Source organism: Apodemus sylvaticus, chromosome 1, assembly GCF_947179515.1.
Source record: "Apodemus sylvaticus chromosome 1, mApoSyl1.1, whole genome shotgun sequence".
Taxonomy (NCBI): Eukaryota; Metazoa; Chordata; class Mammalia; order Rodentia; family Muridae; genus Apodemus; species Apodemus sylvaticus.
The window spans coordinates 163,785,941-163,805,968 of NC_067472.1; the positions used below are offsets into that span (position 1 = coordinate 163,785,941).

Consider the following 20,028-nt stretch of genomic DNA (forward strand, 5'->3'; position numbering starts at 1 on the left):
TGACATCGCTTAGCGACGAACTGTGATTTAAGTATATCCAAGAGACTCCTTTTATTCTCTCCTATAGGAAAAGCAGCAGAAGGAAAAAAAATATTAAGGACCCAGGAAAAAAAACCACAAGATCTACCTTAACAAGCCAAGGAACACATCCAGTGGAGGGGCCTTTTGTCACTGAGGTTGGCTTCTGTCTCAGTTGGTCTGTCAATGATCTCTTTCCTGTTTTGGGAGGGCAGCATAGCTTCCATTGGCCCACAGCCCTTTACCAGATGTACAGGCATACATGTTTCTCAGTAACCAAGTATGAGAAAAATCACTTCTATTTTCTAGTTCCAGATACATTTTCAAAGGTCGAATTGCTGAAGTATTAAACATAATAACTTTCTTTGGGCTTAGAGGCTTTTTTTTTCTCTCGGAGTTAAATCAGTAATATAAAATACTTCCTCTTTTAGGACCATAACAAGTTATTTGCTGGCACATTTGGTAGCAGTGTTTGCTGGTATGCATTTGTCTGTCAGAAAGTTTACCACAAACAACAGTAGTGCAGGTGGGAACAGAGGGCCTCTCCCACACATTCCCAAGACTCCAGGAGGGAGCAGACATTTTTTAAAAAAGCAGCTTCAGCTTTCATTGTCTCCCCAGAAAACAACACAAGCTGCCTTGTAAGGGAGAGTTTATTTGGCAAGCCTGATGAAGTCTCTGTCCTGGGCTCTTTACACGAGCCACAGTGAGATCCTCAGAATTTCCAATCTCTGTCTGGCCAGGTTTCTGCATCCTCAACTACAGCATCAGCCCATAGCATTGAGAGGGGATGGAGGTCATCTCTGAAGTACGGTCCTGCTGCCTTATGTACTCTAAAGGCCATGCTCCATACCTATTCTTGCTTGACTCAAACCTGCTGTAATGACAGGAAAACCGTGTCATCTCAAGCTCCAACATGTTGCAGAGTCATGTCCTAATTTTTTACAGAATAAAGTGATCTTGGGGTTGTCTGTGATTGAGAATTAAGTAGCTAATGCTTTGTGGGGACGTATAGAGGCTGATCTCAATCTCAGGAATTATTTTCTTGATTACAGCAAGGGAGAGCACACATGAAAGGACAATGTCCAACTCAACAGTACACACCACACTTAGGTGAATTTTTATGATCCTTTGATCACAACGGGACATTTCTCACTTTTGCTTTCTTAAAAAAATATATTGAAGTAGTCAGCCCAGCCCTGTAATAATTATAATAGGAAATACATACGGCTCTGATGCTCTTAAGGCTTACTTAATATTAACACAATACCTTGAACAGGGACAGTCTGTTGAATGCATGTAATATATATGCACCTATATTTGTGTATGTTTGTGAGAAGGCTCTATATCCCAAGGGAAATTGATTCTACCTAGTGACATAACTGAAGATCATATAAGAGCTAATACTGAAGCTGGAGAGATGGCTCAGCAATCTTCCAGAACTTCTAAGTACAATTCCCAGCAACCATATGGTGTCTCACACCCATATGTAATGGGCATCTGATGTGTACCCACATACATGAAATAAATCTTGAGAGACAGAGAGAGAAAGAGAGAGAGAGAGAGAGAGAGAGAGAGAGAGAGAGAGAGAGAGAGAGAGAGAGAGAGCTAATGCTGATTGTAAATTTGACAGGATCTAGAATAACCTAAGAGTCAAATCTTTGGGCATGTCTATGAGAGATTATCTGGATTAGTTTAATTGAGGTGGGAACACCCATCATCATTCTACAAGCTAGGGTCTGACAAATAAAAGAGGGAAAAGCAAACTAAGCACCACCATTCATGATTTTCTGCTTCCTAACTATAAATGTGTTTTGACTATCTACCTAAACTCTCTCACCAGGGCTTCTCTACCTGGACATGTCTTTCAAACTGTAAATTGATATAAATTCTTCTTTAAAGGTTGCTTTGTTTAGTGTGCTGGTTAGTTTTGAATGTCAACATGCTACAACATATAGCCATCTAGGAAGAGAGTATTCATGGGGGTTTATAAATATCAAGTTGGTATATGGGAGACTGCCTTGATTATTAATTGATATAGAAGATTTAGCACACTGTGGGTGGCACCATTCCCTTCACATATGTTACTATGTTATCTGTTACATAAGATGGAAGAGAGCTAGCATACATAGGTTGTTGTTTCTCTCTTTTCTTGACTGTGGGTGTGAGTAACTGAGTCCCTGCCTCAATGCTCCTACAATTATGACTATAACCTGCAATTGTAAAATACAGTCATCCCTTCTTCTTCATAGCCACTTTTTGTCAGAGTATTTTATCACATCAATAGAAATTAAATTAGAACAGTAAAACATTTTACCATAGTGAAAAGAAAAGTAACTAATACAGATGAGAAGGCAGAAATTTCCAGTGATATTTTAATCCAGTGTATCTGTGTTGTTTTATTTAAAATCATATAATCACATGAAGCAAGTACCCTTGGGCCCCTGATAGAGACAGGAGCATTGTGTGTGCCTCTGCATGTCTTTGAGGATGTAGAAACTAGAGTAGAAAGGAACATGGTCACTCACTCATGGCCACATTGCTAATTACCAGTAAATGCAACACACGAACCCAACATGTCTACCTCCAAAGTTCCAACCAGGACACAATTCTCACATATGAGTGAGTCTCACACAACAGCTCTTTCCCCATCTTAGCAGAGTATCTCATGCTGTACACTCCAGCAATGACTGTATTTTCAATGAAATTCTTTAATCTTAAGGAAAAAGTTACTTTTTGGATTTCTATTTCATTTTAGACCTTTTCCTCCCATCAAAGCTCATTCTGCCTTCCCAGCAGCCTGGCCCTCACCGTTGTGGATGCTCATTTCTTGAAGCACCTCTTCTTCTCGACGATTTTGGCATCTATTCTAACTCTCCACTATTCAATCTATGAAAAAATAGAAGTTACTGTGTGTGATCCTTGCAATCACATATGTAGTTTTCAAAATTCTAGCTGGAATTCTTCCTAGTAAGTACACCAGTGAAGAGATGATTATGGTTTAAGCTATGACAGAGGGCTGCAGTGGGAAGAAATTACTGTATTGTGGATAAGTGACAGATGATAGATTTGCTCATGGGGTGGTATATAACACAAAAACAAGAAACAAAAGGAAACATTTAGGTTAGTTTTTAAGCAATCTGGTGAGACATGACCTGAGTGCCCAGTGGAGAAATGACTTAGAGGAAGAAGCGAAATCTCTGTTTGTGTTGTACAATTTTGAGATACAATCACTTCCCCTACTTTCACTTTTATTTCTGTGGTATGGGATAACCACAGGCTATCTGAAAATGTTCACATGGAAAAGTTCAACGATAATTCACAAATATCAAATTGTGTGGTATTCTGGATAGCATGATGAGAACAGGTATATATGATTCTATCTTGTCTTGGATATGAAGCACCCTTTTTTCCAGTGTATCTCTGCTGTAACATGTGTATATATATATATATATATATATATATATATATATATATATATATGTGTGTGTGTGTGTGTGTGTGTGTGTGTGTACATATATAGACATGTGTGTATGTATGTATGAATGTATATATATATATATATGTGTGTGTGTGTGTGTATGTGTGTGTGTGTGTGTCTATGCATACACACACACACACACACACACATATATGGTTTTAGCTATGTTTTCAGGCATTTGTAATCTTGGAGTATATTCCCAATGGACAAAGGTGACTACAGTGCCTGTGAGATATTCAAGGAGGTGGTTTGGTGGTTCAAGGAGCTGACTCAGGCTACCTTAGAGTTTGGAAGTGAAGGCATAAAATTCATGCTTGTCAGAAAATAAGTTCTGTTTATGCCTTTATGTTTGAACATGGCTACTTAGGAAAGAAGAGGAGGGAGAAAATGTTGAAAAACTAATCAAAAAGTTTACCAAAGAAATCAGAGTATTTGTTGAAATAGGAGAAAGTCAAGGACATGAGCTTTCTGGAGAGGTGGAGAAGGCATATTTTGTTTTTTTGGGTTTTTTATTTGTTTGTTTTTAAGTAGTTAATTATTTCAAATGCTGCAGTAAGGTGAGTTATAGTGAACCAAAAGCTAACCATTTACCAGTGCCTACAACAGTGCAAAGCTCACAGTATCTGCAGTAAATATTATTCAATAACTTATATGCTAGTTGCCATTTATATCACTGATTACAGCAAGAGAAAGTTCTTAAGACAGAATCATCAGTGAGAATTCGAAGGGGCTTAAATTGCAGAAATACACAGAACAATCTAACAAAACCTCATTCTGCTCGGCAGAAGAAGGTACTATCCTTCTTGGGAGTCAATAGAGAGCCCTGCTTTACTCAAAATATTCAGCCTAGAGGTTTATTCAGCAAAGCTGAGTTCCCAAAGGCATCTGCAAAGCTATAGGATTAGGAAAAACTGTTGCAAACTTATGGTTGTTCCTCGCTGCCTTGATAGCACATCAAATCCTACCTTCTCTGTGATAGCCTATACTCAGGAATGGTACCCATCGAACTACAAGAACAGAGCTGACCTTTGTCCAGCGGTCCAGCCCATTGCAACTGCTTGGTAAGTCATCATCATACATAGGGTCTCAAAGCAGCAAGAAGCTATGTGTGAACTGGTTGGTTTGATTACACAATAATGCACTGAAGAATACATCAGAAGGAAGAAGGAATTCGTCTATCCTGACTGAGGAGATGGAGGGAGTCAACAACTTGAGCTGCACTGAGGAGGGTAAACAGAGCACCAATGGGAAGTGGAGGATGTGAGAAGTTATTCTATATCATGAGTCAATTCTCAGAGGGAGAAAAATCACATGAAGCTAACTTGTCTGGTCAAGGATGGTCAGTGGGTCTCCAGCATGATTATGGAGGAGGCGTGGGAGACAATATACTGACAGAGGAGACTCAAAATGTCCAGAAGGGGCTAAGTTTAACAGGACAAAGGGTCCTAGAAGAGTTTACGTGTCCTTTAATAAGAAACAGTTTATTTGTTTGTTTAGGACAAAAAACTAGAGATTGATTACAGGATGAATAGTGATGGATCGACAGATAATTAGATACACAAAGACAGACACACAGATTTACTGTTCTGAAAACCACTTCTCAGATCTGAGCAGGCTTGAGCATATTTTGGGTCTGCATGTTTCTGACAAGTAATGTTCTGCCTCTATGTGTTCAAATTCATGTCCTATGTTATGCATGCTTTCTGACAAATTGAGCTTCATTGAAGAGGAGTTTTCTTCATCCACATTTACATCAGTTTTGTCTTTAATGCAACTAATTTATAGTCAAGTGTCTTGATAGTCCTATATTATTTGAGAGTCCCATGCCTTACAGTGAAATAATTTGGCCCAAGCATATCCATATGTGGTTGCAGAGATTCTTAAATACTAAGGAAAGAGGAGCCTCATATGTTAACCTCCATACATAGAAAACTTTAGGTGACCTGCAAGATATGCAGGGGTAAAGATAGAGCAGAAACTAAGGGAGTAGCCAACCAATGACTAGCTGAGCTTGAGAACTATGATATGAGAGGGAGCCTACCCCAACACTGGTAATGTTATTCTTCTATACTTGTACACAAGAGCCTAGCATCTTGTCATCAGTGAGGCTTCACCTAGCAACTGATGGAAACCGATACAAAACCCTACAGCCAAACATTAGGCAGAGTTTGAAAAATGCTGCATACTATAGAATAAGGGGATGAAGGATTGTAAGAGGCAGAGGGGTCAAGGACATCATAAGAAAAAATAACTTATCTGGGCCTATAGGGACTCACAGAGACTGAACTGCCAACCAGGGAGCATGCATGGAACTGACAGAGCCCCTCGGCATATATGTTACAGTTGTGTAGCTTGGTCTTCATGTGGGACTCCTCACAGAGGGAGCAGGGCTTGTCTCTAACTCTGTTGCCTGCCTTTTGGACCCTTTCTGCCTCATCTAGCTTCAATAGGAGGAGATGTCTAGTCTTGATACAATTTTATATGCCAGGGCTATTTGATAACCATGGGAGACTTCCCTTTTCCTGAAGAGAAATGAAGGAGTGGATGGAGTAAGGAAATGTGAAAGAGGGTTGGGGGGGAGAGAAGGGAGGAGAAACTGTGGTCAGGATATTATTTTTTTCATTTTTATTAGATATTTTTATTTACATTTCAATAAATGTCTTACCCCTTTTCCTGCTTTCCCCTCCAAAACCCCCTAACCCATCTTCCTGCCCCCTGCTCACCAACCCACCCATTCCTGCTTCCCTGTCCTGGCATTCCCCTACACTGGGGCATTGAGTCTTCTCAGGACCAAGGGCCTCTCCTCCCTTTGAATTTCTAACATGGCTATCCTCTGCTACATAAGCAGCTGTAGCCGTGGGTCCCTCCATGTATACTCTTTAGTTGGTGGTTTAGTCCTTGGGAGCTCTGGGGGTACTGGTTGGTTTCTATTGTTGTATCAGGGTATTAATTAACTTAAAAAGATTTTACGTGGCTCTGACTACAAGCATATTCCATGGGGCTGAAGAGATGGCTCAGTAGTCTAGAGAGCACTTGCTGTTCTTGCTGAGTACCTGGCTTCAGTTCCTTGCCCCAACTTAAGTAGTTAAAACCACTAATAACACCAGTTCCAGGAAATCTAACATCCCTTCTGGCTTCTGAAGATACCTGCATATATTGGGTGTTCATATAGACAAGCAGGCACACAAACATGTACAAAAATAAAATAAATAATCCTAAGGAGAATATTCCATGTAAAGGTAATACCCCAAGACCTTATCTTCCTGACTGGAACCTGGTCCTGGGCTACCTCTAATCTATTTGCTTTCTGCCTTTATAAACAAGTAGGAGCTGGAATAAAAATATTGGTGTCCTTCCTGAGTTGTTAGGAAATTGCTCTATAAGTTTAGGTGTACATACCATCCTTATGACATGGGTGTGCTTTTACAAATGGACTGGTCTCCAGCTGGGTCAAGATTTCTTATCTTAACAGTCAATCTTTTTCATCATCATTCTCTTCAATATTCTGTCTGCAACCCTAACAGCGGAATTTCAGAACGAAGCCTTCCCGGGTTCTTCCTCATTACATCAACCACGTTTCAGAACTCTGTCTAGAGTGCTATAAGCACCTTTGCCAAGGGCTTCACATTTCCCTTGCTATTTGCTTCAAAATCTTCAAATTTCATCTACTCTGATTCACAGCCCGGCAGTTCATCAATTTTATTATTTTCAGTGATAGCTTGCTATAACAACTTACTATTCTGTTCCCTCTCTCCCTCTCTCTTCCTCTCAACACTGCTTATGAGCTGCTGAAATCATCTCGGCACCTGTAAGATGTCTGCTTTCCTTAGAATATCTGCTAACTCAAGATTTCAGTGGCATTGCCAGTGTGGGCTGTCACATTAATCTTTCTATGCCCAACCTTCCCTATGCCTAGCCTTCTGTTTCTGGCCTCCTGACATACAGAGAGAGTATCCAGGCTCCCATCAAATAGATGATTCCAGGAAGCAGCCCTTCTATGCAAGTATTCTCTGCAAAGTGCTCATAACATGTCACCTCCAAGAACTACCAGATTCTTAGAAGCCTTAGAAGAAAGTCTCACTTATGTGCCTAAAATTCATACAGAGAACCTAACTAGTGCTTTTCTTTGAAGCTCGTCTCCCATTAGCAGCCCAGGCTTCACACTGAGATTGGTTTGTGTGTCTCTTTCAGGAAGCAGTGGTTTCTCAGATGGGGATAAGCTTAGGTGACCCCCTAACTCTTGGGACTCCAGACAGACTTGCTTTCTTATAAAACCTTCCAAATACCTGAGTGCATATTCCATTAGAAAGGCATATTTGCCTAATGTTCCTCATGAGGAAACTTCAAAGGTCTACAGTACACTCTGCTTTTGTTAAGCATCATTGCAGATATATCAAGCCACAGTGTACAGGAAGCAGATGTGTAAACAACCATGTGTAATATGTGGTGGTACTGGCAGAGATAGCATTCAGAGAGCTTTTTTGGAGACAGAGAACAGATAATCCCCCAGCCTAAGGCATCAGGATGGGAACCCAGAACTTGAAAAGTTACTAGGGACATCCACATCTCCATGTTACAGTTCATTAAAGTGTCCCCTGGGATATCTAAAAATAAACCCCAGCAAGAGGAAGATTAATTAATTCATTTCTATGGACAAAGGAAGTGTAGGTATTAAAAGATACCACAAGGGTGTCCCAACCTGTCTATCAGCTTCTGAAGTGCTGGGAAAGTTTGAACAAGTGCCTCCCACTAGCTTTTGAGTATTCTTCAGAGACCCTATCAAGATACAGAGGTGCTAACAGTAGTCTGCACTGAGCCCCTTAGCTCTGATTTCCGTGTAAATAATTACACATTTTGTAAAAGACTCCTGACACATCTCATAGATCAGAACACCAGTGAGAGGGCAGACACAAATGTCTTGCCACTTCTTAGTGAACATCATTAGGAGTGTGAAGTTCGGGAGAAGGTGCTGACACACCATTTGACATTCCCTCCTGAGCAATCCCATCTGGCCTCTTGGCCTAGCCTTACCCTGACTGTGGATACGTTAGAGAGAAGATGTAGACATTATGGACTTTTGCCTCCCAGTTCTGTCTTCATCTCCACACTAGGGATCAGTGTGCCCATGGGATCACCCATTCCAGGTTTTCCTCCTGCCCTGAGGAGTGAGAGGGTGTGTCATGCCAGCACTTACCTTCTATATGCTTGACTGCTTGACTGCTTTACCTTCCCTTTTTCTACCGAGTGGGGGAGCCTGCCATTTCTAATCTCTTCTCAAAACCACAACTGTTCTCAAAATTAATCAACAAATCACCAGTTTTCCTAACAGATCTGCTATTTGGTCAACTTGAAGAGAATGACCATATCAAGTTCCCCCGTCAAACCTGGTGTCTGAGACAAAAAGAATCCCAGTCTTCAGTGAGAGAATTAAAAAAAAAAAAACACACACACACACACACACACAAGAGAAATGACAGGAATGTTTGCCCCTCAAATTGTATCCTTTGGAGCAGTTATCCCCAATGTCAGGCTCCTTTCTGCCTTTAGGTTCTGTGATGTTCCTGGGAAATCTTTTTTGGTTTGTTTGTTTCAGTTAACTCTAGTTCACACCACACAGAAGCAACTTCACAAAGATGCATCGCCTAGGAGGGCTCCACACTTAGGGTTTGGCATTCTGTAACCACCACCGCAAAGTTCTTAATAACTTGAGGCACATAGATTTGTTCTAAGTAGGATTCAGTAAGACTCAGAATGGGTGTTCTCCTGGGCACACCAGTTCAGATGAGAAGAATAAGAAAAGTCGCATATATTCAACATGTCTGTGTATCCTCTCACCTACTCACCAGCTCTTGGATAAGACAAAAGTCTGGGTTGGATGCCCTAGAAAACTTCAGTTCAAATGCAGCCCCTCCAGATGCCTCTCTGCCTTTTCATCACACCAAAATAGCTTAAAGACTTCTACTAGCAGACACTGAAAGGGTTGGTACTGAGCACATATGTTGTGCTATTTCCAGAAAAAGAATGATGGCACCCTCCTGGCTGCTGGATGTCAAAGACCTGGTACATGATACAGATATCCAGAGAACTGCTGCAGAGATCATCACATTGTTGAGTGCCCTGTCTGCTGTGGATTTAGGATATGAAATCTTAGGAAGGGAGGATGCTTGATTCAAGTTCTCTGCTCAAGCAAGGTCAGGATGTATGGGTTGGGGCATATCCATATGAGGATTGAATACTGCAGGAAAGACCTATAGCTATCCTATGGGTCAGCAGTCATACAGAGACTGTCCTCCATACTCAAAGAATCAACACTGAAGAGTCAATTTCGAGCACAAATGAGAATAAATATTTGGGTACCTTTAAGGAGCAAGCTTTTCCTGCTTTTGTAAAGGAAGCCTAAACTTACATTTGTCTTTTGGCTCTCCAAATCATAAGTCTTCATTTCAGTTCCTGTTGCTTGCAACCAAAGGACTCCTAAAGTGTACACCACAAAGCAAAGGGCTCAATATTTTCATAATTATCATGAACCTCTTTTATATGAGTCAATGCTCCTTTGTAAAATTTATCACTTGTGTTGGAAGCATTTGTTCAAATTGTTTTCCACTTTTAAATGATGAATCCTCTGAGACCTTGTCTTACCTCTGTTTTATTTTTTTTGGGGGGGGGATGGGGGTGGAGGAAGGGGATTCTGAACATAAAATTTACACTTACTGTGTGTTTACAAAATAAATGCCAATATTATCAGCCACTGACACAAGAATGCTTTCCAGGATCACCAGATTTTATCCAGCTAATGACAGATAAGAAAGGAGGCTTAGTCTATCAGCTACATATTGACAACTGCTTAGTTAAAGCCCGATTTCCATTCCAGCACTAATGCCAGGCTGGCAAGACAGATAAACACTCTCCTATTCAGAACCTTAACCCTCAGGTCAGGTTATGCTAATCTCATTTAGAACTGTCTGCAAGCATTCTGTCCATTTAACCCTAAATGCCAAGATATTTAGCAACATGTATTGCTTGATTTAAAGTACTTCAGTCTGTTTATCAAATATGTGAGCAAAATTTTTTTCTAAAAGGTACACACTGTAATTATAATTATCTTTCCTTTCTGCTTTTGTTTTAGTTTCTAGTTAGGGGAGAAGATGTAGGAAGGGAAGGAGGAGAAAGAGGGAAGTTGTGTCTCTTTCCTTATTGATTGATTGGGCTGGTTATCACATAGGTAATGAATTGCTATAGTATGCCAGGCACATTCTTTTCTTAGACATTAAGCTGTGAGGATATGACCATATGCTTGCTACCCAGGGCTTCTACCCTCATGGCAAGGCAAATAACACAGAGACAAACACAAATATGCAATATAGAGTATCCAGTCAGGCTGCTTATGAAAAGCAGTTGAGCAAGGTTTGGTCTTGGGAACACTAAGGGTGCTTCTATGATATGTAGACTTCAGAGCAGAAACATAAAGAAAATGACCACCCATGAAGGTAGACAGGATGGCCATGTCCAAGGACTGGCAGGAACCAATGGGCTTCTGTAGAAAAAGAATATGTGGACAGTAGGTGGCCAGCTGGAAGGCCCCACATTCTTATAAGGCTGAAGGAAGGATATGAAGATGACCATAAAATATGCACAAAGGCAGACCACTGGCTGAGCTCTAATCAGCATTTCTAAGGGTAAATTTCTCAGTCAAGCAGATGCCCTGAATATGAGCATGACTGGTACCCACTTACCCTCTAACCACAATTCACATGGACCCAAATTCATACCAGAATTGAATGTTCCATCACTAATTCCAATTTTCTCTAAGAGACAAATATGGAGAACCCCATTCAGGTGTAGAACAGCACCAGGACTCATCTACAGCCCCTGAACAGCTAAGACTTTTTTTTTTTCCTATGCACAGTACCCTGGCCAGCAGATAGACCAGGGATAAAAACCAACTATGTTCAGCTCCCATAGTGACAGCAGGAATGCTGCTTATGAACATCACAAGCTCAGGCAGGATAGCAGGTGGAGGTGCCCCACAAGGCAGCAAGCCTACCTTTGCAGACGGTGCCATTTCCCACATAGCCTGGCTGGCAGGTACAGCTATGTCCCTGGACTGTGTTGGTACAGATGGCATTTTTGTCACAGTTGTGTTGTCCGCTGCCACAATCATCATGCTCTGCAGGGTGGGAAAGGAGGAGAAGAGATGCCATTATAAAAGTAGGAACAACTGAACTGGCGAGGTGTGCTAGAACTCGTCAACAGGGATGGTACTGACTACCCAGACATGGTGAATCTAGCATTTGGGATGAGTCTGAGGCAGGAAGCAAACCTGGAATACATAAGAACTTCCTTTTTATATCTACTGTCTTTGTCATAAAGAAGCCATGGAACCTATATTATGCTAATATTTGAGTCTTAGAGGATGATCCTCAATCATGGTGTTGACAAAATCTATATTGGTTGATGAACTCTTGTGATTCTAAACATCCCGGATATACAATAACAAGCTCTAATGGCACTCCTTGACCCAGATCATGGCAACCAAACTTCTCTTCAAAGATTCCTAAGTGCATCCAGGAGTATAGTACAGCATAGCCAATCCTGGAAAAACAGTGCCTTAGTGCAGCATGTAGCAATTGTATGACAACATAAATTGATTGAAAACTGAGTGTTTTGTGCTGATCAGACACCAATATGCATCCAACAGGAACATAGGAGCAAAGTGATACAGTTTTAGGTAGGTAACTATAGTTCATCCAACCATTGGGTGGTCACATCTAAAGCAAAGGATGCTCTGTTAATAATGGTGTCATGATAACAGGCATAAATCTGAATGATTTCAACAAACCAGAACTGTTTTTATGCTAATAGGAGCACATACAAAGAAAATGAGAAATCATGACAGAGAAGTCATTGTATCTACAGGAGAAAAGATACTTCATATGAGAATAGATAACCTTTTCTTCCAAGAGAAGGATGGCCCCCTTAGCCAGAGTTGCCTACAAAGAAAACTCAAAACAAAAGAATAGTGTAGGGGGGGAGTGGTTATGAAACATCCCCAAGTCAGGCCCATCCTTGACTATCTACTTGTGTCTCTTAGTACCCTAGAGGACAATTCTTTTATGCAATGACCTGGCACCATTGCTGTCTTTTCAATAAAACTTCATTTTTGTTCAGTGTTTATTTAGCATTCTCTTGGTTTTTCATGTTGTTTTCCTGACTCAAAATACTCACCACTCCATATGGTTAGAGGAAATACAGCTTTGCCTAGTTTTAAATGCCAGTTCAAAGCCATACTAAAACAACCTTTCCAAACCTGTTCTCTTAGACCACGTGAACTTCAGTCATCTTACTTGTTTTATCCAGGCAATACTACATTGTGATATTTTTCACAGTTTGTCACCAATGCTAATTAACTTTGAAGAAACTCATATTATATTTGAGGGACATTTTGAAGTCTGCACTTTACCAACATTTTAGATAATGGTATTAAACCCAAACATTGAAATACATTTTACAGGTGTTCAGCTATTTAACTTAACCAACAAAATGAGAAGTTTTCTCATTTTATAATGAAGGAAGTAGAAAAAAGACACATTAAACAACTTGCCCAGCATCAAAATATGGTGAGTGGAGGGGTCTCAGATTTGAGAACATTCATACCAGATAAACCATTCTAGCAATAAGCAGTGGTTGCAAGCTATCTGGTTTTGGTCAGAGGAAAACCATGACAAATCTAAGTGTCCTCATCTTTCCATTGATGAAACAAGTGTCTTCTATATGTCTCCTGAATTCCCATGAATCTCCTAACACTTCCTGAGAGTCTGGAAGTCTACCCAGAGGATGAAGCCTGTGAAACTCCCATATCTCATTATCTCTAGCCTTTCCCAAGTCTAAAAAGTAACTGTGTCTTTAAACATGTATCTGACAAAGAAGAACACGCAATACACCATTTCCTTCTAAAAATACCAAATTGCTTTTCCAGATGCTGCAAACATTGCCAAAGGTACAAGATATATAAGGACTCATGAAAGATAGCAAGATATGAGAGTGAAGAAAACAGAATCCAAATCCAGACACCCCTAAGACTGAAGATCCTGAGTTTGATAGTTTCTAGCTATGTGCACTATCAAAAGTTGTTCAGTCTCTATGTGTTGTATTTACTAATAGTGAAATGTGAATCAGCAGTACCTATCTCCTGAGAGTGTGGTAAAAGTCAGTTAATGAAAGTGGAAGACAGTGTATTGCTGCTAGTAAATGCTCCAAGAATAAGTTACTTTACTTCACTGCCACCATATTACCATAACTACTAGTCTATACTGTCACGCATAGTACCTCAACTACTTTTAGACTTACTTACTGGATGGCAGTTTAATGTTCCCTTAGTAGTCACAGGCTAGAAGACTCAAACAATGTGCACACTGTCAAATCATAGCAGAAGAAATAGCCAGGGAATCACTATTGACTTTTTGATAACTTCTTTTATCAGAATACTTTATAATAATTCATCCCTGAGTTGCATAGATTTCTCTTTTGCAGAGCCTCCAAGACAACCCCCTGTTTCTTCCCCACCACTGCAGGGGTCCCATACCACTGGCCCTCTTGTAAGCCCCAGCCACACCTTCCCAATCACTCTGCTCCCTCCCTACCCCTGCTTTCCCTCTGCCAATTCATTCTTTATGTCACATGTATGGAAATATTTTGGGAAATAAAATCTGATTCTCCTGCCATTCTTAGTTACAGACAAAGAGAAACCAACTACCTCCTCACTGTTTTTAAGTAAACATTTTATTGTAAACCATCAGACAAAGCATGGTATTGTTTCTGCTCCTTTCCAACCAAAACTGCTTTGTCTCCTCTTTGCAAAGGTCCTCATTTCTTCTTGTCCATAGGTACTTTCCTCTTCTACCTACATCATAGCATTTTCTTGTCCTTGAGATCTCAGTTAAACCTTTACCTTATTTCAAGAAGAAAACCAGATTCCATGATCTGGAGCTATTTGCCCTGGAACATTTGCACATCGCAGCCAGCACTTCTCGAACTTCACAGGTTAATCACACTTACATTGCTACATTCATTAATGTATGATGGATGGCTTCCTTCTCCACTAGAGTACAAAATCTCTTGAGGATAGGAATTATATTTTTCTGTTTTTCATTCTCCCCAGCCTCTGGCAGAGCTTCTGAAATTTAGGTGCTAATACAAATATGAGGGTAGGGGAAATGTCTGGGGCAAGGGATGAGGGGAGGGGCATAGAGGGAGGGAAGATAAAAGTTGTAGAGGACTCAAAGAGGATTAAGACAAGAAAGTGTTATTGATCTGGTTAGGAGATTGAGAGGAGCAAAACTAAGCAAGGAAGCAAGCTGATACTAGCATGGTGGTCTTGGGTTTGTTTCTCACTGTGAGTTTGGAGACAGCCCAAGAAGAAATAGAGTACAAATGCTATTGAAGACATAATCTTCAATATAAATAAAGTATTTTCCATTTAAATAAATGTATATTTATTTAAAAGGAAAATTTAATTATATATATGAATTAATTATATTCATTTAAATAAAGTATTTTCCAGCCATATATCTGTGAAAAGGTTTGAATCTGGATTATGCAAAGAGCTTTTTACAATGCAATACTAAAACATTAACCATGTTCTAAAGGAGCACAAAAATAGTCAGTGGCAATTTCATAGAAGAAGATATACAGATAGCAAATAAATACATGAAGAAATGTGTATCTATTAGGAAATGTTCAGACAAAACTGAAATGTTACCTCAAACGCATTAGAATAACCAAGATTGCAAAGACAGAAAATAGTAAGCTGGCAAATTATATAAAAAAAATTGAATCAGTCATACATTGCTAGTAGCTCTATAGAATACTTCAGCTACTTTGGAGATTGATTTGGCAATTCTACAAACTATGAAGCAAAGGCTTATCATAATGACCCCAGCAATATATCCAAGAGAAAAAAATCTATGTCCACACATAGATTTGTATCCCAATGTTCATAACAGCTGAAAGCTGAAGCGGTGGTCCACTGATGAGTGTGCAAAGGAAATGTGAGATCATCACACAGTGGATTATCAACCAGTGATGATGGAGTGTCAATAGATCACACAACACACAACACAAATGCCAAAATCCTTATATGATATGAAAAGAGCCAACCATAAAGGAACACATATTAAGGGTTTCAGTTTTATATAAATATCCAGATTAGGTAAGTTTATGAATATAGAAAGTTGGGTTCATGGTTACTGATGACTAATTTTATGTTGATGGGGGATGACTATTGATGGATGTGAGGTTTTCTCTTCCAGGTGATGGATACATAAAATTAGGTCATGGAAATGATTTTGTGAATCTAGCAAGATATGTCAGCAGGAAAGAGCACTTGTCACCATGCCTGATATCTTGATTTTGATCCCTGAGGCTCACATGGTGAAAGGAGAAACTGGGTTCCACTTGTTTGTGATCTGACCTCCATACATACTGTGGTACACATGCTTCTCCCACACACAAAATAAATAAAATATAACTATTTTAAAGGAGTGAATGCCATACTTCATAAACCAAACATCATCAAATGCATTAAAAAGATCACATGAAATGTTTTGTCCATGCATTCACAGGAATATTAAAATCTCACTGGGGTATAGACCTAAATGAAATGGACTTCAGAGACTAGAAATTTTTTATGCTGATTATCTTGCTAATGGTCCAGCTATATTCTGTTCTTCTCCGGTTGAAAATTTTGTCTATTTCATAGTGGCATCCAAGATGAGTTATGTACAAAATAAATATTTCAATTAAAAGACATTCCCTAGTTTCTTAGATACAAATTCTGAAATTCTATGATCTGGGCTTAAAGATGTAGGTTATTTATAACACAGCACAATTCTCTTTTCTTCAAGCAGCATTTTTCTATGTCAAAATAAAAGCGGCTCTAGGATCACTATGTGTCAGGATGGAAGACTAAATCATGTTCATTGCTGTATGCCTTTTACCTATCAGGGTCCCAGCACGGTTCCAGGAACCATAGACAAAAGCTCTTGGGACAGCTATCCATGCCTCACAGCAGGTATCCGCCTAGCCAGAAAAAGGTCTTGGAGGCTAAAACCCTGCTGATTCCCTGCTGAAGTCAGGTGCTAGAATCTAATCTCCATAGAGCACTGGTCTCCCTGCTTGGGGAACAGCATAAGAACTCTCAGGCCTGTTTTTTTTCTTCTCCTGGGACAAACTGCATTAACTTAAACCACTTCCAGAGCTACAAACACCCACCCTGGCTCCCCTAGGAGAGGCTGTTGCATGGAAGGGGTATAACTATGCACTCGCAGAGCTGGCCTTGCAAACAAAGAGGTAGTCCTTAAAGCTCTGAGTAAGATGATAGCCAAAAAGGATATGGCATTAAGAGACAATGGAGACAGTAGGAGAAATGGATAAAAAGACTTACTCTCTTCCTTCCTAATTCTTCCAGAACAGGAAGAAAAAACTGGAAAGTAAAAACATTATCTTGTACTTTTGACTTGGATAGATGATATTATGTAATAAACATGGCAAATTGTATGCACTATAAAACTATACGTACACATGACACTACTGCATATGTAGAGAAAGACTATTACACTCTATGTTAAACCATTAACAGTGATTTGTTATTTAGCTGGGCAGAGGATAAATGAAAGATACTTGTACTATTTCTTATTCACTTCAGGTTTTTGAAATTTTACTACCAGCATGTATATTTTATTGCTAAATAAAAGAGTTTGGGGTGTTTGGAGCTGGAACTAAGAAGAACCAAAGTGAATTTCAGACACATCCAAAAATTCTCTGTGAAGAGGCAAAGCTTTGGAGACTGGCAAAGGTGGATAGGGATATCCAAGTTGTTACTTGTGGGATCATTAACAAATGGTACTTGTCTTAGTCAGGGTTTCTATTCCTGCACAAACATCATGACCAAGAAGCAAGTTGGGGAGGAAAGGGTTTATTGAGCTTACACTTCCATGTTGCAGTTCATCACTAAAGGAAGTCAGGACTGGAACTCAAGCAGGTCAGGAAGCAGGAGCTGATGCAGAGGCCATGGAGGGGTGTTTCTTACTGGCTACCTTCCCCTGGCTTGCTCAGCCTGCTCTCTTATAGAACCCAAGGGCACCAGCCCAAAGGTGGAACCACCCACAAGGGGCCCTCACCACTTGATCACTAATTGAGAAAATGCCCCACAGCTGGATCTCATGGAGGCACTTCCCCAACTGAAGCTCCTTTCTCTGTGATAACTCCAGCCTGTGTCAAGTTGACACACAAAACTAGCCAGTACAGTACTTCCATTTGCACACAAAATGTAACCAAAAGAAAGACTCAGTCTTCATTTCCTCAAATTCAACAGATTATTCCACAAGACAGATGTTGAGAGATATTTATTTAATGACTACTCATAGTCTATAATGTATACAGTATTGTTAATGGAACAAAGTCGGCACTTTTAAATGATAGAAAGCATCAACACTGTCACCATCATTATGTTAGCATTGCCATCTTCATCACAACTGACACCATCATAACCACTATAGTCACTCTGTCACCACAAGCATTCTTACTAGACCAACACTATTACCATCTCACTGTCACCATCACCACAAATCACTTCTCATCACTATTACCATCACCACCATCATCACCACCATCATCACCACCATAGCCACCTCAATTACCACCATCATCATCACAGCTTCACCACTTGTCACCACAACCACCACTATCATCACCATCATAATCTCCAGTACCACCATTAGCAGCACTAGCAACATCAGCATTTAGGTCATTTCCCCACTCCCCAGGAATCCATGCCCAATAATGTTTGTGTTTCCTCTATATTCCTGAGTCCCTAGATCTCCTGAAATTCTGAAAAGCCAAAGGCCTGAATTCCAAATCAAATCTCTCTTTCTATATAATTCACTTACTTCATGGTTTTAGAAAGCATGCATATCTTTCAGTCCCTTTGTTGTTGCCCTGAAGTGTGAGCAAGATCAGTTCAAAGAGAGGTTGGGAGAATTAGCAGAAAAGGTATGCAAAAAGGAAACATTGTCTAGACACAACAGGGCTGACATACATAGGAACATATAAAGATTAACAGTATGCACAAAACCTGCAGAAGCACAAGCCAGACAAACCCCTAGCACAGGAAAGAAAGAGAAAGTAGATACAAAGACCCCCACACCTAGCCAAGAAGATATTTGCAATTCACAGCTTCTGGGAGAGGAGAAATGGGTTTTCCCTAAACGAGTGTCACTTGGTCTATCAACCACACTCCAGAATAAACATCATGTTCAGGAATATTTTGCTAATACAAAAAAGAATCTGTTTTTGTTTTGTTTCAGGCTTAGATTTTGACTGGGAGAAAAAAAATAAAGTACAGGAAACTACCCAGAAAGTATACTTCTGGGTAGAGAGGATCTAGGAGGCATTGGAGAAGGGGAAAGAATATGATCAAAACACATTGTTTTAAAAATGAAATAAATAAATAAAAACATAAGACATGCTAAGCAGCTTCCTAGCCAAGTGATACAGATTCAGGAATCATTAGTTACTATAGCACTGGGATAATTTAGAAATGCACCATTAAACTATGAAATTAACGAATAACTGATATCTGGGCCTGTGCTGTGGGGCTTCACTTAAAACATCCAGTCCAACAGGGATACTCACAACTGACACAAAAGCAAGACACAAAGCAGCTTGTTTGACTTTGGTTTCCTTTAATAGTCACATGCCTTGTGTATCCCCAAAGTGACCCTTTCCCTGAGCACTTTTATCTGCCTGCTATGAAGAAAGCAGCTTCTGATGTTTTCCTTTGGTTCCACAGCTACCTAGAGAAACTGTAAAGAAATGCTGAAAATAAAACATGGCAAGAAAAATAATGTGGGATTAATCTTTTCTTTTTTCTTCTTTATCTCAAACGTTTGCTTCCACTTTGGGGATTGTGACTGAATGAATTCTTCCTCCTCTTTCTGCAAAATAAAAGTGATGGAACAGAACTACTTTCTGTCTCCTTCACGGGTGACCATGAAGTTACCAGAAGCTGTGGAACTCCAGATTTGTAAAATTCCAAAGGAAAATAAAACAAAGTTGAAGGCTTCAAGAGCTCAAGACCATGCCATCGGCCTGACCACAGTTCTCAGCCCATTGTTTATTCCAGCTCAATCCATCGACCATACCTAAGTGTAACAAACTGAATTTCCCCCAACATTTTCTGTGACCATAATGTGATCCTATTGGGGAAAATGGATATCTAAAGGCAATTTGCACAGGCTCCTTCAGGATTAGAGTAGACCCTCAAACACAAATATAAAAATATTCATATCAGAAGAAATGACATTCTGATACATAGAAGAAAAAGGATCAACCTGAAGATACAAGCAAATACTAGACACTGCTAGAAGTCAAGGAACTCCAGGAACCTCAGAAGCCAAGAACCCTGGACAGTTGGAGCTTAGATGACTAGAAAAGGCCAAAAGGGATTGTTCAATGGAATCTTTAGAAATGTT

At 39.9% G+C, this 20,028-nt stretch overlaps 1 protein-coding gene across 1 annotated transcript in view; it reads right to left on the reverse strand.

Moving 5' to 3' along the window:
• Nell1 (neural EGFL like 1) overlaps positions 1–20,028 on the reverse strand; it is a 937,387-nt gene that overhangs the window by 333,536 nt on the left and 583,823 nt on the right. Inside the window, exon 14 of the mRNA XM_052161842.1 lies at positions 11,544–11,666. Within this exon, the coding sequence (XP_052017802.1) occupies positions 11,544–11,666 (123 nt within the window). The remainder of the gene's footprint in view (positions 1–11,543; positions 11,667–20,028) is intronic.